The 14,412-nt window shown below is 36.8% G+C and overlaps 1 protein-coding gene across 4 annotated transcripts in view; it reads right to left on the reverse strand.

The window, feature by feature from the left end:
• LOC131152343 (uncharacterized) overlaps positions 1-2,116 on the reverse strand; it is a 100,112-nt gene extending 97,996 nt beyond the window's left edge. The window contains exons 1-3 of one of the 4 annotated variants that reach the window (XM_058104177.1): positions 1,800-2,116; positions 1,643-1,722; positions 1,430-1,541 (exon numbers count right to left, since the gene is read on the reverse strand). In XM_058104177.1, coding sequence (XP_057960160.1) covers positions 1,430-1,541; positions 1,643-1,722; positions 1,800-1,857 — 250 coding nt within the window. In that variant the 5' untranslated portion in view covers positions 1,858-2,116. The remainder of the gene's footprint in view (positions 1-1,429; positions 1,542-1,642; positions 1,723-1,799) is intronic. The other 3 variants (XM_058104178.1, XM_058104180.1, XM_058104179.1) reach the window with 3 other exon arrangements.
• Positions 2,117-14,412: the final 12,296 nt, after the last annotated feature.

Below are 14,412 nucleotides of genomic sequence, written 5' to 3' on the forward strand. Positions count from 1 at the left end.
CGCCGACACTGACGATTCGAGCAAAAATCAGTCAGCCAGAGTAGAAGTGAGTACAGTTCAACCTGACAGACGTGAAGTTGAAGATATTCTTACAAACAGAGAGTTCACATCCTCAAAGAAGAAGCGGCATGAATTCTTTGTGAAGTGGAAAGGCCTTGGTGACAAAGAAATTAGTTGGGTTTCTGCGAAAGATATGCAACTGTTCGTGGACAAAATTGAAGTTTACCTAGCGTCAAAGTCTACGAGGACGTCAATCGCATAAGTGGGGGAGAATGTCACGAGCTAAGCTTGTTCAGGGCATTATGCTTGCCTATGACTGCTTGCCTCGTGTGTTTGGGATAGGTTTCCATCATGTAAATACTAGTGTAGGGTTATTTTCCAGTATTTATTTCATTGTAAGCCAAATAAGACAGTATAACTCCTCGGTCACTTTGATGTTTCCTAGTGCCAGAGTGAGAAAAGCCCAAAAAGCTCTTTAGGGGAGGGTGAGTGTTCTTCAGTCATTGTAAAACTCACTAACTATTGTCAACGTATTTAACCTACTTGCCTCCCTCGCTAACCACACAATGTCAACGGAGGTGTTGTTAATGAATTACGTTGCTTCAATGTTTACTGCTTGCTTGCCACGGCTTTCATGAATTGATTACTGTTTCCGCTGCTATTTGAATGAATGTTAGTGAAAGTATTTCGTAGATGAATGTTGGTAAACGATAGGCTGGCTAGTTAAGCAAGAGTGTTTTAACTAGCGCCGCACGTCCCTTCACAAGGGTGTGGAAATAGTCGGACCGTGACACATAAACATGTCGCAGTTGAAAAGCACTTTCCCATGTCTTCATATGGCTCTAATTTTAAAAGCAGAGTCCCCTTTAATCTGAGGATCCATATGAAATAGGCAGGCAGAAAGCCAATGCAGAACTCTTACTCATGACCAGTGAACTTTTCTACAATCTAATATTGGTATATCCTGAAAGTGGAACCCAAAGCAAAATTCATCCTCAAGACAGTTGTACCAAGTTATGCATGATAACATGTGTCAAAAGACCAAATGACACTCCTGGGATGAATAGCATGTTTACTGTACTTGGCAATTCACTCATCAAGTAAATAAAAATGTTCCTGGGCATTTCGAACCAAATCAATTAGTCTTTAATCTACAAAACGCACGCAAGAATGTATGTTGAAACTATCAGATCTTCAATTAATGAATGAATCCAAGAACACAACCCTTTACTGAAATCAATTAGACTCCTGGGATGAATAGCATGTTTACCGAATTAACTTGGCTATTTACTCATCAAAGAAATAACGATCTCTTGGGCATTTCAAACCAAATCAATTAGACTTTAAACCACACAAAACTCACGCAGGAATATATGTTGAAATTATCAGATCTTCAAATCATGCATGAATCCAAGAACACAACCCGTACCTTCAAGCTGATTGAACTTGATGCTCCTCTCAAGCACTCCAACAGAGCCTGACCTTCGAGAGAAGTACCCATGATGCGGGTCGTACAATGCAGACCGTATGAAATCCCGAACCTGCCAGCATGAAAAAATAAAATTCCGAAACACCCGTGACCCGAAGTGCAGAATCCGAGGGCATGGGAATAAGAATGGCTCAGAAATAAGAGGAGTCTTACGAGAATCGGCGACTCCCCAACAATGCCCGTGGAAAAAAAAGCTGCAGGATATGGGTGAGTGAAGAAGTCACATGAAATCACTGCACAGAAGCTGAACGGTAAGAAAAGTAGGGGAAAGAAAGACGGGGGGTAGAAAGAACACGCGCACACAGAGTACCTGTGGGTATGCGGAAGCGCGAAGGAAGCGTTTTGAACGGGAGCATGCGATACACCATTCCTGGCAAAAGTCGGGCGCTGGAACGAGTGACGCCCCGGCCCGAAGCCCAGTGTTTATACAATAATACTGTCCCACGCAAAATCTGCGCTTGTGTCTTTCTTACGCTTTCATTTCTTTTTGCATTTACAACTTGCTACACCAATTCTAGGAGTTCTAGCTTCTTCTTTTTTATTTTGGGGGGGGAGGAAACGATATAAATTCAATTAACTGAAAATATAGCAGAATTACGAGATTCGGTTTGGGGCACAGGCAAAACTGAAGTTATCAAGATTACACAAAAGACTAAAAGGGGATATCTAAATAAAGTTATCTAAGGGGTTTAGTAGCATACATTCGCTGCTTGCAAAAGACACCACACAATTGAAAAAATTATCTTCCAGTTAGAAAATGTCTTCCAAAAATGTGGCAGCCTCCCAAAAAGAGCATGACTTCTTGTTAATATTGTCAACAACAGTTTGGCGTAGAATAGAGGGAGCACCTTGAGAAGTGGAAGGTTCATACGATCGCCTAGGCAACTGATGGCCCCTTTTACTTGACCTTATGATATCAACACGACTAAGAAAAAAGGGAAATTGAGGAGCATAGATTGCTTAAAAATGAGAAAGGAGGGCAAGAACTTCCTCTGCCCGCCGCCTCTTCCGGCCCATCAAGCTCGTCCTCATGGACCACTTTACCTAAAAATTTAAATTATTAGGTTATGGGTTAACAATGTAAATCAAGCTTTAATACTCCTAGTACCTTCTAATAACTAGTGTTATGTAATATTACCACTTTACCTAAAAGTTTAAACTTTTTGATTGTAGGTCAACAATATGCATCAAGCTTTAAAAATTTATAATAGAAAAATATTTCATTTCTTGTTCTTGAAAGCAACTTGATTTCCAAATAGCCTTACAAAAATAACAATTACTATGAGTAATGAAGATTTTTTAGAGAAACTCCAATTACATACTAAGCTAACTAGATGCTAACCTGTGTATCGTGTGAAATTTGTGTATTATTTTTCGATACACAAATTTAACAATAATATGATTTATAATGTAATACGTGATAAATGTTTCAGTTTATAAATTACTCGTGCATTTTTACCACAGGAATGCATAGCATTATATATTATTTTTCAATACGCGAATCTAGAAATGATACAATTCATAACTCAATAAATAACAAATGTAACAACTTATTAAAAAAATCACTGACTTTATAAATTTCATTTTAACTTTCGCTTATTAGTTGTCGAACCTGTCCACCACAAAAATTAAATAAATTAAAAGCACGAAATTAAAATAACAATGTAGTTAAAATAAAACAACAACTTGTTAATTTTAAAACCACACCACCATAAACATATTACACATCAAAATGTATAGGTGCACGCACTGCCTCTCTCAGTAGATTACCTTTAGGTTGCTTGCAAGGTGAACAGAGTAATTTTAAAAAGTTCATATAACAATATAAGTAATCTAACATTCAATTTTAGAAAAATAAACAATCAAATTTGAGTACATCAACTGAAAGATTCTTTTTATTGATGGAATTAAAGCATTAAACACCCAATTAGGAAACAAGTTACAATGAATTACAAATGAATAGTAAAGTGCATGAGAGTATGTCTTTGTTTGTTTGTAGTTGGGCCTTAAAATTGTTGGAATTGGCCTTTAAAAAAAAACTCATAGAATATTAAACCCTTTTATTAAACTTCGTTGAAACTAGATTTTTTATGAGTGACAAAACTTAGACGTTGCTGGTGTGATTACATGATAGCTTAACAAATTATACCTATAGTTGCAATAACAGTTGTGCTAATAGACGTACTCACAGATGCATTGATAGATGCATTAGCAAATGTAATGATAGATGTGTTGGGAAAGCAACAAGATAACTAGCGCAGCGGATACATCTTTCCCAAAAAATTAAATCTGTGACGAATAAAAATAACTAACCAACAATAATAAATCACACACCACAAAATGAACACCACGATTTTTAATATGGAAAACCCCTCCAATGATGGGGCCTAAGACCCAATAAAATTTCCACTATAATAGAGGCAAAAAATCACAGCAGTACAATCACCAAAATGCTCACAAACTTAGAGCAAAAAAGGATTTATAAAGGAATCGCGATAAAATAAGAATGAGTGGAAAGAAGTCACCCGAACGCAATTATTGTCAATACTGCAAAATTAGGTCCTCCAAAACACCAAAACAAATCTCACCATCCAGATTGAAGGTTGACGAATCCAGAACGTGCTCTCCAAATTTTAGCAAAATCGAATCACAAAAGACCTTCCGATCATCAAATTGATGCCTCAGACATTGTCACACACACATTGTTACACACACTGTTTCACACACTGTGCGGTGCTCCTTTTTTTTTTTTTCTCTCTACAACAGCACTCAACCTGCCGCCTCCTCTCTCTTTTTTTCTACTGTGTGTGTACAGCCTTCACAGCTCCCCCCTTTTGCTACTAGCCTAACGGGCTTAAAAACACATGGGCTGCCCTTTTTTTTTTATTCTTTATGTGGGCTGGACCCAACAAATCTCCCCCTCTAGCCCATAAGAGGAAAGAGACATTCATTAAGATTATTAAAATTTTTTGATACCGGCTGCCTTGGCACACAACTCAAGCTTCGCACAATGCACCACCTTTGTCATCATATCAGCAGCATTCTTATTAGTGTGGATCTTCTCAAATTCAAGCAACTTAGAACCCAAAACATCTCGAATCTAATGATATCTCACATCAATATGCTTTGATTTACCGTGAAAGGTTGAATTCTTATTGAGATGAATAACACTTTGGTTATCACAAAATAACACATACCTCTTTTGAGTGAATCCAAGTTCACGAACGAATTTCTTCGTCCACAATAACTCTTTACATGTCTTAGTAGCTGCAATGAACTCAACTTCTGTAGTGGACAAAGCAATACATTTCTACAACCTAGATTGCCAAGACATAGCTCCCCCTGCAAAAGTAATCAAATAACCTGAAGTAGATTTCCTTGAGTTCGAATCTCCAGCCATGTTTGAATCTTTATAGCTAACCAAAACAGGTTGTTCAGAACCAAAACAGAGTTTCAAATCAACTATACCACGGAGATACCTCATAATCCATTTCACAGCATTCCAATGCTCTCTACCTGGATTAGAGAGAAATCTACTAACCACACCAACTGCATGAGCTAAATCTGGCCTTATGCAAACCATTAAATACATTAAGCTACCAACTGCAGATGCATATGGAACACTTTCATGTCTCTCTTTTCTTCATCATTAGAAGGAGACTGTTTACTACTTAACTTGAAATGTGTAGCAAGAGGAGTACTTATCACTTTGGCTTTCTCCATGTGAAACCGTTGAAGTACCTTCTCAATATACTTTTCCTAAGATAGCCATAACCTCTTAGCACTTCTATTGTAGTGACCCGAAGAATAATAAGTATTTAAATAATAAAGAGGGAGAGAAATAGAAACAGTAATAGAAAGAAGCAGTCGACGACTTCACATTTTGAATATAAAAACCCAGAGATTTTCTTATGGCCTCGTCGACAAGGGTACAAGAGGGTCTCGTCTACGAAGGCAAGTTTCATCGACGAGAAGATACCGAGAGAAGAATTTGGGCTACTCTGAATTTCGTCAACGAAGGGTAAGGTTCGTTGACGAAATTACTTAAGAACTCGTCGACGAGATGACGTGGCTCGTCGACGAAACCCACAGTATAAATAGCCCTAAACTCATTTTAATCACAGAAAATCAACGCCGCTCTCTCTTCTCTCTTTCTCCTATGGCCTCTCCTCCATCTCTCTTCGATTTCGGCCCTGTCAGTAGTCGGATCGACGATCTGAGGCCACCATGACACTCCTGGCGGAGTTCTCTTCAAGTCTACAGGAGCGGATCGTCAATGGGGTAAAGTTGGAATTCATCCCAAATCCAGGGTAAGGTCTTTCATTCGGAATTTGGCTTTCTAGCAGTTGTAGAAAATGATGTAGACGTAGAAATAGTGACATTTTATTCTGGCGAAAATTATTTTCAGGGTGTTGAGTAGGAAACCCTATGGGTGTAGGACCCGTCTCAGTAGGGGATTTTAGCAAGGGTCGGGTAAGGGAAATATGCTATGCTAGGTAGTTCTAAAATGATTTCCAGTATGAAATGTTTATTTTTACCAGTTTCTTATTCACAGCAGGATATTATACAGATTATTAATTATGAATATTATGTATTAAATTACTGTGTGGCTTGAGAATATAAGTATAGTACACAAGCATGTTTTACAGTATTTTCAGGGTATGTTTTACAGAATATATAACTAGTGGATATGTTTTATAAAAATTACAGAATACCATTATTATACAGTTTCCAATACCATGATTATACAGTTGATACAGATACAGTTTTCAGTACCATGACTTACAGATTACAGTTCAGTTCAGAAATACAGTTGACACAGTTATAGTTTATTTCAGTGTCATGGTTAATACAGTTATTTTAGAATCATGGTAAATCAGATAGTGGTATATAGAAATGTATTATATACTATCAAACCCTGTTGGACCATTACAGTTACAGAGCACGGTACCATAGCTACAAATATTCAGTTCAGAGTGCAACCACCTATTCAGATAATACGTGGTAGTAGGTCGATCGTATAGTGCCCTGATGTGGACAGGCTCCCCAATAGATATGGGTTGAGGAGGGCAGATCAAACCGAGGGAGTATAGTGGTTTACCCTGATTGACCAGTTAGGATAGATCTCGCCTACGGGCCGCACAACCCTGTCATGAGGGGTTAAATCATGACACACAGTTATCCACACAGAAGTTTTCAGTTATTATTATGTATATACAGATTTGCAGAGACAGAGAATATACTTATGTACATTAGAAGTATTTTGACTAGTAACCTAAAATTACAGATATGTTAAACAATATGGAATTGGTGGTGGTTTCTGTTATTTGTATATTATTCATAGATCTAGTTATACATGATTATATAGAAACAGATTTTCATAGTATTGTAATTCATTTGCCACACACTAGTAATAGCATATTTTGTCTAACTGAGCGTCGTCTCATCCCATTAAATTTATATTTTTCAGGTGATCCAGGTAGGCGAGCAGATCAAGCTCGCAGGTAGAGGGGTTTCAGTGATGCCCTGTCAGTAGAGTGAGTATTTTTGGAATATTTTTGTATAGCCCTAGACCAGTTGTGGGTATTATGGGGAACAAACATATATGTATATTTTGGAGGATATGTTAGCATTCTGGTATTGTATATATGGTTGAGTTTATATGATTTCCACTTCACGCTGCTTAGGTTAATGGTTTGGTCTAATCTAGTTTGGTATCAGAGCATTATAAATTTCGTAGTGTGTATATATATATAACTGGAGATAAATAGCAGGTCGTTACATCTATTGCATGAGATTCTTATGCAAAGAAACTGTTTCGCTGGTCCCAAGTCTTTCATGGCAAAAGACTTGCTCAACACATGCTTTAACTTGTCAATTCTAGAAGCATTGTGACCAATAATGAGCATGTTATCAACATAAAGTAACAAAATAATGAAATCATCATTATAGAATTTTTTTAACAAATACACAATGGTCTGAAGTCGTCTTCCTATAGCCTTGTTGAACCATGACAGACTTGAACTTCTTATACCATTATCTAGGAGCTTATTTCAGGCCATACAAGCTCTTCTTCAATCTACAAACATAATTCTCCTTACCTTTCACCACAAAACCCTCAAGTTGGTTCATAAAAATTTCTTTCTTGAGATCGCCATGGAGGAAAGTAGTTTTCACATCCATCTGCTCAACCTCCAAATCAAGACTAGCAGCCAAACCCAAAACAGCACGGATTGACGACATTTTTCACTACTGATGAGAAAATCTCCCCAAAATCAATCCCTTTTTTCTGACTGAAGCCTTTGACAACTAATCTAACTTTGTACCATGGGAGTGAAGAATTCTCTTCCTATTTTAATTTATAAACCCACTGATTTTTCAAAGCTCTCTTACCTTTAGGTAATTTTACCAGCTTAAAAGTGTGGTTGTCATATAGAGATTTCATTTCATCTTCCATTACACTAAACCATTGTTGCTTTTGCTCACTTTCAATGGCTTCTTCATAACACTCTGGTTCTCCCTCATCAGTTAGAAGAACATACTCATCTATAGGATATCTCATGGAGGGTTTTCGGTCTCTAGTAAACCTCATGAGTGAAGCTGTAGATGGTTCAATATTTGAAGTACCATCCTCATCAACAGTTTCGTGATCTTCCACCACATGATCATTCTGAACATCTGCCTCTGTATCATACTGATTGTCAATCTCAACTGTATCAAGAAAATTTTCGGAAGGAATCGGATCTAAGTCAACTAAGCCATCACTATCCTGAAACTGAGAATGTCCTGTCTTGCCAATGTCTTCAATGGTTTGATCCTCCGTGACTACATCACGGCTTCTCACAAGTTTCTTTTCCATTGGATTATAAAACTTGTAGCCAAACTCATCCTGACCATACCCAATAAAAATGCACTGCATTGCCTTGACATCTAACTTGGACCTTTCATCTTTAGGCACATGAACAAAGGCTTTGTAGCCAACACACACGTAGATGGTCATAGGAAACATCCTTCCCATACCAGATTCTGTCAGGGACATTAGTCTGCAGTGCAACAGTAGGATACAAGTTAATTACATGAGCAACATTATATAATGCCTCACCCCAAAATGATCTAGGTAGTTTTGCTTCTGAAAGCAAACATCTGACTCTCTCTTCTGGTGTTATGTTCATCCTTTCTGCCAAACCATTCAACTTAGGAGTCTTAGGAGGTGTCTTCTGATGTCGGATGCCCTGTTGTCTACAGTACACATCAAATGGACCACAATACTCACCACCATTATCAATGCAAATACATTTTATCTTCTTTCTTGTTTCTCTCTCAACTAAAGCCTGAAAATCTTTAAACATATCAAGCACCTGATCTTTGGATTTCAAAACATAAACCTAGAGTTTTCTTGAATGATCATCAATAAAAGTAACAAAATAAAGGGCACCACGAAGTGTCCTTACCTTCATTGGGCCACAAACATCTGAATGAATCAACTCAAGTAACTCTGTTTTTCTGGAAGAAGGATGACTCTTAAATGAAACCCTTTTCTGTTTCCTAGCCAAATAGTGAATACTTCTTTTTTAGTTTTGCACCATTTAAGACTAATAGCAAATTCTTCTTGGCCAAGCAATCGAGTCCTTTCTCACTTATTTGACTAAGTCACTTGTGTCATAACTCTAATGTGACATCATTATTAACTGCATTCACATAATTCAAGCAAATAGAAGCATTCATAAAATATAAATTAGAAAATTTGTTACCTCAGGCCACAATTAAATTTCCTCTAGTAAGTCTTCATTGTCCATTACCAAAGAAGTTACAATATCCATCATCATCAAGTCTTCCAGCAGAGATCAAATGCAAACGAACACTAGGAGCATGCCTGATATCATTGAGTACTAAATTGTTCCATTGTCGGTCTTTAAGCAAACAGTTCCAGTGCCAACTATCAATACCACAACATAGTTTCACATCTTCAAAACTCCAAAGTAACCAGAAGTATATGAATTGAAGAAATCCTTCCTTGATATCACGTGAAAAGAGGCACCGCTGTCAACCACCCAACTAATTTCATTACAGGCAACACTAATTACATTATCATCGTAAGCAAGGACCCAATCATCTCCAACAGTAGTGGCAACACGATCATTATTATCCTAATCCTTCTTTTCTTGCTTGTCACTATTACTTTTATTTTCTTTCTTCCACTTATAACAATACTTCTTGATATGACCATTTTTACCACAATAATGATACTCAAGATTTTTAAATATTAACCTTGACTTGCTTCCACTTTTACTTCTACTCCTTTCATTTTTGTATCGGCTTCTCCCCCTATCTTCTGTAACAAGTACCTGGGTATTATCTGTACCCATTTCTTTCCTTCTAGTCTCTTCATTAAACAAGCTATCTTTAACAAACGATAGGGTCAACACACCATTTGGGGCTGAGTTGCAAAGAGATACTACAAGAGTCTCCCAACTATATGGTAAAGAACTTAATAGCAATAAAGCTTGAAGTTCATCATCTAAAATTATCTTCATGTTGGTTAACTGGTTTACCATATTCTGGAAATCGCTCAAATGCTCGGTAACAGATTTTCCCTCTTTAAGCTTCAAATTTACAAGCTTTCTAATTGCAAAAGCTTTGTTGTGAACAGTCTTACTCTCATAAAGACTCTCCAACTTCTTCCAAAGTATATGAGCATCTGTCTCTTGAGCCACATGATGAAAAACACTATTATCCACCCACTGTCTGATTATGCCAATTGCTTTCCTATGCATTTTCTTCCAGTCAGTTTCAATTTTTTTTTCTAGCTTATCACTACCCAACTCAATAGGATCAAATAAATCCTTAAAATTAAGAGTATCCTCCATCTTTGGTTTCCAAATTGAATAATTTGAAGCTGCGAGCTTACACATAGAACCTACTACGTTGTCTTCCATATTTTATATGAACTTGACACTCTGATACCACTTGTTGGGAAAGTAATAAGACAACTAGCGCAGTGGATAAACCTTTCTCAAAAAATTAAATCAGTGACGAGCAAAAATAACCAACCAACAATAATAAATCACACACCATAAAATGAACACCACGATTTTTAACGTGGAAAACCCCTCCAATGTGAAGGGTAAAAACCACGAGGCCTATAAGACCTAATAAAATTTTCACTATAATAGAGGCAAAAAAATCACAACAATACAATCACCAAAATACTCACAAACTTAAAGCCAAAAAGGATACCCAAAGGAATCGTGATAAAATAAGAATGAGCAAAAAGAAGTCACCCAAGCGCAGTTATTGTCAATACTACAAAATCTGGTCCTTCAAAACTCCAAAACAGATCTCCACCGTCTAGATCAAAGGTCGACAAATCTCAAACGTGCTCTCCAAATTTCAGCAAAATCGAATCACAAAAGACCTTCTGATCGTCGACTTGATGCCTCACACGTGGTCACACACACACTGTTACACACACTATGCGGCGCTCCTTTTTTTTTTTTTTTTTTCTCTCTACAGCAACACTCAACTTGCCGCCTCCTTTTTTTTTTTTTTTTTCCTGCTGTGCGTGTACAGCCTTCACGGCTCCCCCCTTTTGCTGCTGCCCTAATGGGCTTAAAAACACATGGGCTAGCCTTGTTTTTTTTTTTTTTATTCTTTATGTGGGCTGGACCCAACAATATGCATTAGCAGATGCAATGACAGATGCATTAACAGATGCATTGACAAATGTCTATTTTTGACACTCGATTTGAATATGGTTCTATATTATTCTTTGATTATGACGTTAATTGGAGTTTTCATCTAAGCTAATGACAAGGGATTGAACGAACATTATTTTTAGTTCAAAGCTTATAATTTAAATTGAAATTTCTACATTCTTGGTCATTCAAATTGTGAAAATTCAGTGAGCACTGGACTCTCCATATATTAAACTCGAACAAAGTGAAGAAGGCAATCTAAGTACATATCAAAAGGAGCTTCCACTACCATCTTAATCAAAGATAGTTTTATTATATTTCTCATTCATAGTCTTCATTAATATGACTTTTTAATAGGTTGGGACTCATTGTAGTCTCTCTAAGCTCATAGATTCTGAATCATAGAGCATGTGTGTGTGTGTGTGTGTGTGTGTGTGTGAGAGAGAGAGAGAGAGAGAGAGAGAGAGAAAGAGAGAGAGAGAGCAAGGAAAAATACCTTGGAGATTCTCTGTTACTTTTGATCATGTATCTTGTGTTAGGTGAAGGGACTTGCAGAATAGCCCTAAGATCCGGTTGTAGTGCATACGGATAACAAAAAAATATATCAGATCATGCAATCTCTTATTACGTGATTTGGATTATACCTGTGAGATATGTCTGGTTTGATCCCGAATCTGCAAGTACGAAAACGAGCTCTTGAAGACGACCAAGAATCTTCTACTGTATTCCTTGAACATGCCTCGCTCTTAAGAGAGTGGGCTCGTAAGCGGCTGCTAGGGTTTTCTTCTCTCACGAAAACGACTGCCTCTGTGAGAGTTTTTTCGTCTCTCCTAGCTACTGAATGGAGCGCATGTATATAGGCTACAGTAGGAACCTCTGGGCAAATATGACTAGGGCTTCCCACATAATTAAGATTTCCTCATTTAACTCGAATTTATCCTTAAATATGTTAATTATAATTCATACCACTAAATTATAATTGCACTCCTTGTTATATTCGAAATTAAATTTCTAGCTCCTATTATTAAATGCTTATTTATCTCCCCACGTAAAGATTACAGATACCCATCTTTTAAATTAAATTATTAAAAATTTAATTAATTGACATATTAATTCCCTGAGACCTTCCACTTAACTTATTTGATGTGCCGAATTCAAAATCCACCTGTAAGGTTTGACACAATCAAAACTTAGAAGCTTCCTTAAGGGGGTATCATCAATCCCAATATTGGGATGTGGATTCCATTAATAATTAATATTTACTATACACATAATGTCATCACCTAACTCACTGAGTATTTTAACTCATAAAGAATCTCACTCTTCTATGAATCAAAGTAATAAATACTATATGCACGTGTCCAATAATCATAACAAGATTAAGAGCATAAGCACTCATAATAACCATGATGTATTAATTGTTTTATATAGTCAGTCTAAAACAATTACCTCAAGACGGTCTTGTTCAATACACACAACGTGTACTAGCATAGGGAGCTAGAATTGTACCATTTCCAATAGTCAAGACAGACCTATTAAAACCTTATGCTACAGTCCTTCCAATGGTTTGTCCAATTTCATTTAAGACTGTGGACAATAAACTTATATTCTATAAGAACTGATGACATAACTTCTGTGTATAAGTCATACTCTACACACTAGATCACCTACTATATAGAATAAAAGACACATGCATAATCATTAAATAAATAATGTAACGCCCTAAATCCCTCATGGGCCCGGGGTGCTACTTTAGTGACGTCTGTATACCTGATACCATCTCAAAACAATAATCATGCAGCGAAAATAGTGAAACATTCTCCATGCAAACATTACCAAATTTCTAAGTTCTTTCATACATATAAGTTCCCAAACATCCATATTACAAATCGACCCAAAATTTGACAACTAGTTTCGTCCATACATCCATAATACATATCCATTAACTTACAACACAACGTACATAACCTAAGATCATACAGATCTTCCCAAAAAGACTATTCTAACTTTCACCCCCCTGACGCTGCTAAGCACAATACCTGTTATTTTCTGAAATGATGATTTATATATTGGGGTGAGACACTTCTCAGTAAGGGTGATTAAGTTAATATCAATGTGTAGGCAGTATGCATTAGTGTTTATAGAAAAAAAAACATCCATTCTTCATATAACCTAAAGTAGTTGTCTTTACATCATACATACTTATACAGTTGGAAATACTTGTTTCATTTACCGGACATAAACAGTTCAGTCATTTCATAACATCATTTTCATAAATATACAAATATGCATAAAAGACACCTCTTGGGACTAACACCATGTATAAACCTCCATGGTCAGGGTTGTTCTACCCGAAGGTTGGACTAAACTTGGGGTGATCAACCCAGATAAAGTCAAACATACATCGTCTAACACCATCCACGCAAGCTTTCACAATTTCTTGCATGCTCCGATTGCCCTACCATGTATTGAAAGTCTGGGCTTCCAAATAAGGTATACCCTCTACCGAGGCTAATCGGCTGAAACCACCCACAACACTCTCGCAGTACAGTGTGGGCGCACATGGCCACATATATAATTCTTAGCAATGGTACCGTGCTCATAACATAGTGGTCCTCAGGGTTCCTAAAGCATATCATGCAATTTTAGTAGTAAAAACATGTTTCATATTCATTTCATATAAAACATGTAATTTAAAACCTTTGGCCCTTAGCCTTCATATAAAACTCGGCTCACAACCGTTAAACATAATCTTGGCCCTCGCGGCCGTAAACATCATCCTGTACTTTCATAAGAAATTCCAGTATTTCGCAAACATTCATCATTTTGGTTACAAAAAGTGCATACATATCATTTGTCTGCCACACAATTTCCTGTACTTTGAATATAGCCCATAGGCAAACAATAAAACATAATATACATAGTTTAGAACATAAAACCGAGCTTTCCACCATTCGTTTATACTAAAAATACCATAACGTATATCCTAGGTTTGAAAACGTATCCTTTGAACGGTCGGTTTTAGAAATATCAACTGAAAATATAAATATACTTTCTTCATAAACATTTCAAATGGTTCAATTTCATTAAAAAGATGACTTAACTCAACCCCTTTACCTTTTCTGAAAAAGAATCTGAAACGCTCAAAAACCGAATCCTAGCTTTTTCCTGAAATCAAGAATCTACTCTACTAGGATTGTATATATTCACCCGCTGATCCTTGTGGTA

Source organism: Malania oleifera, chromosome 3, assembly GCF_029873635.1.
Source record: "Malania oleifera isolate guangnan ecotype guangnan chromosome 3, ASM2987363v1, whole genome shotgun sequence".
Lineage (NCBI taxonomy): Eukaryota > Viridiplantae > Streptophyta > Magnoliopsida > Santalales > Ximeniaceae > Malania > Malania oleifera.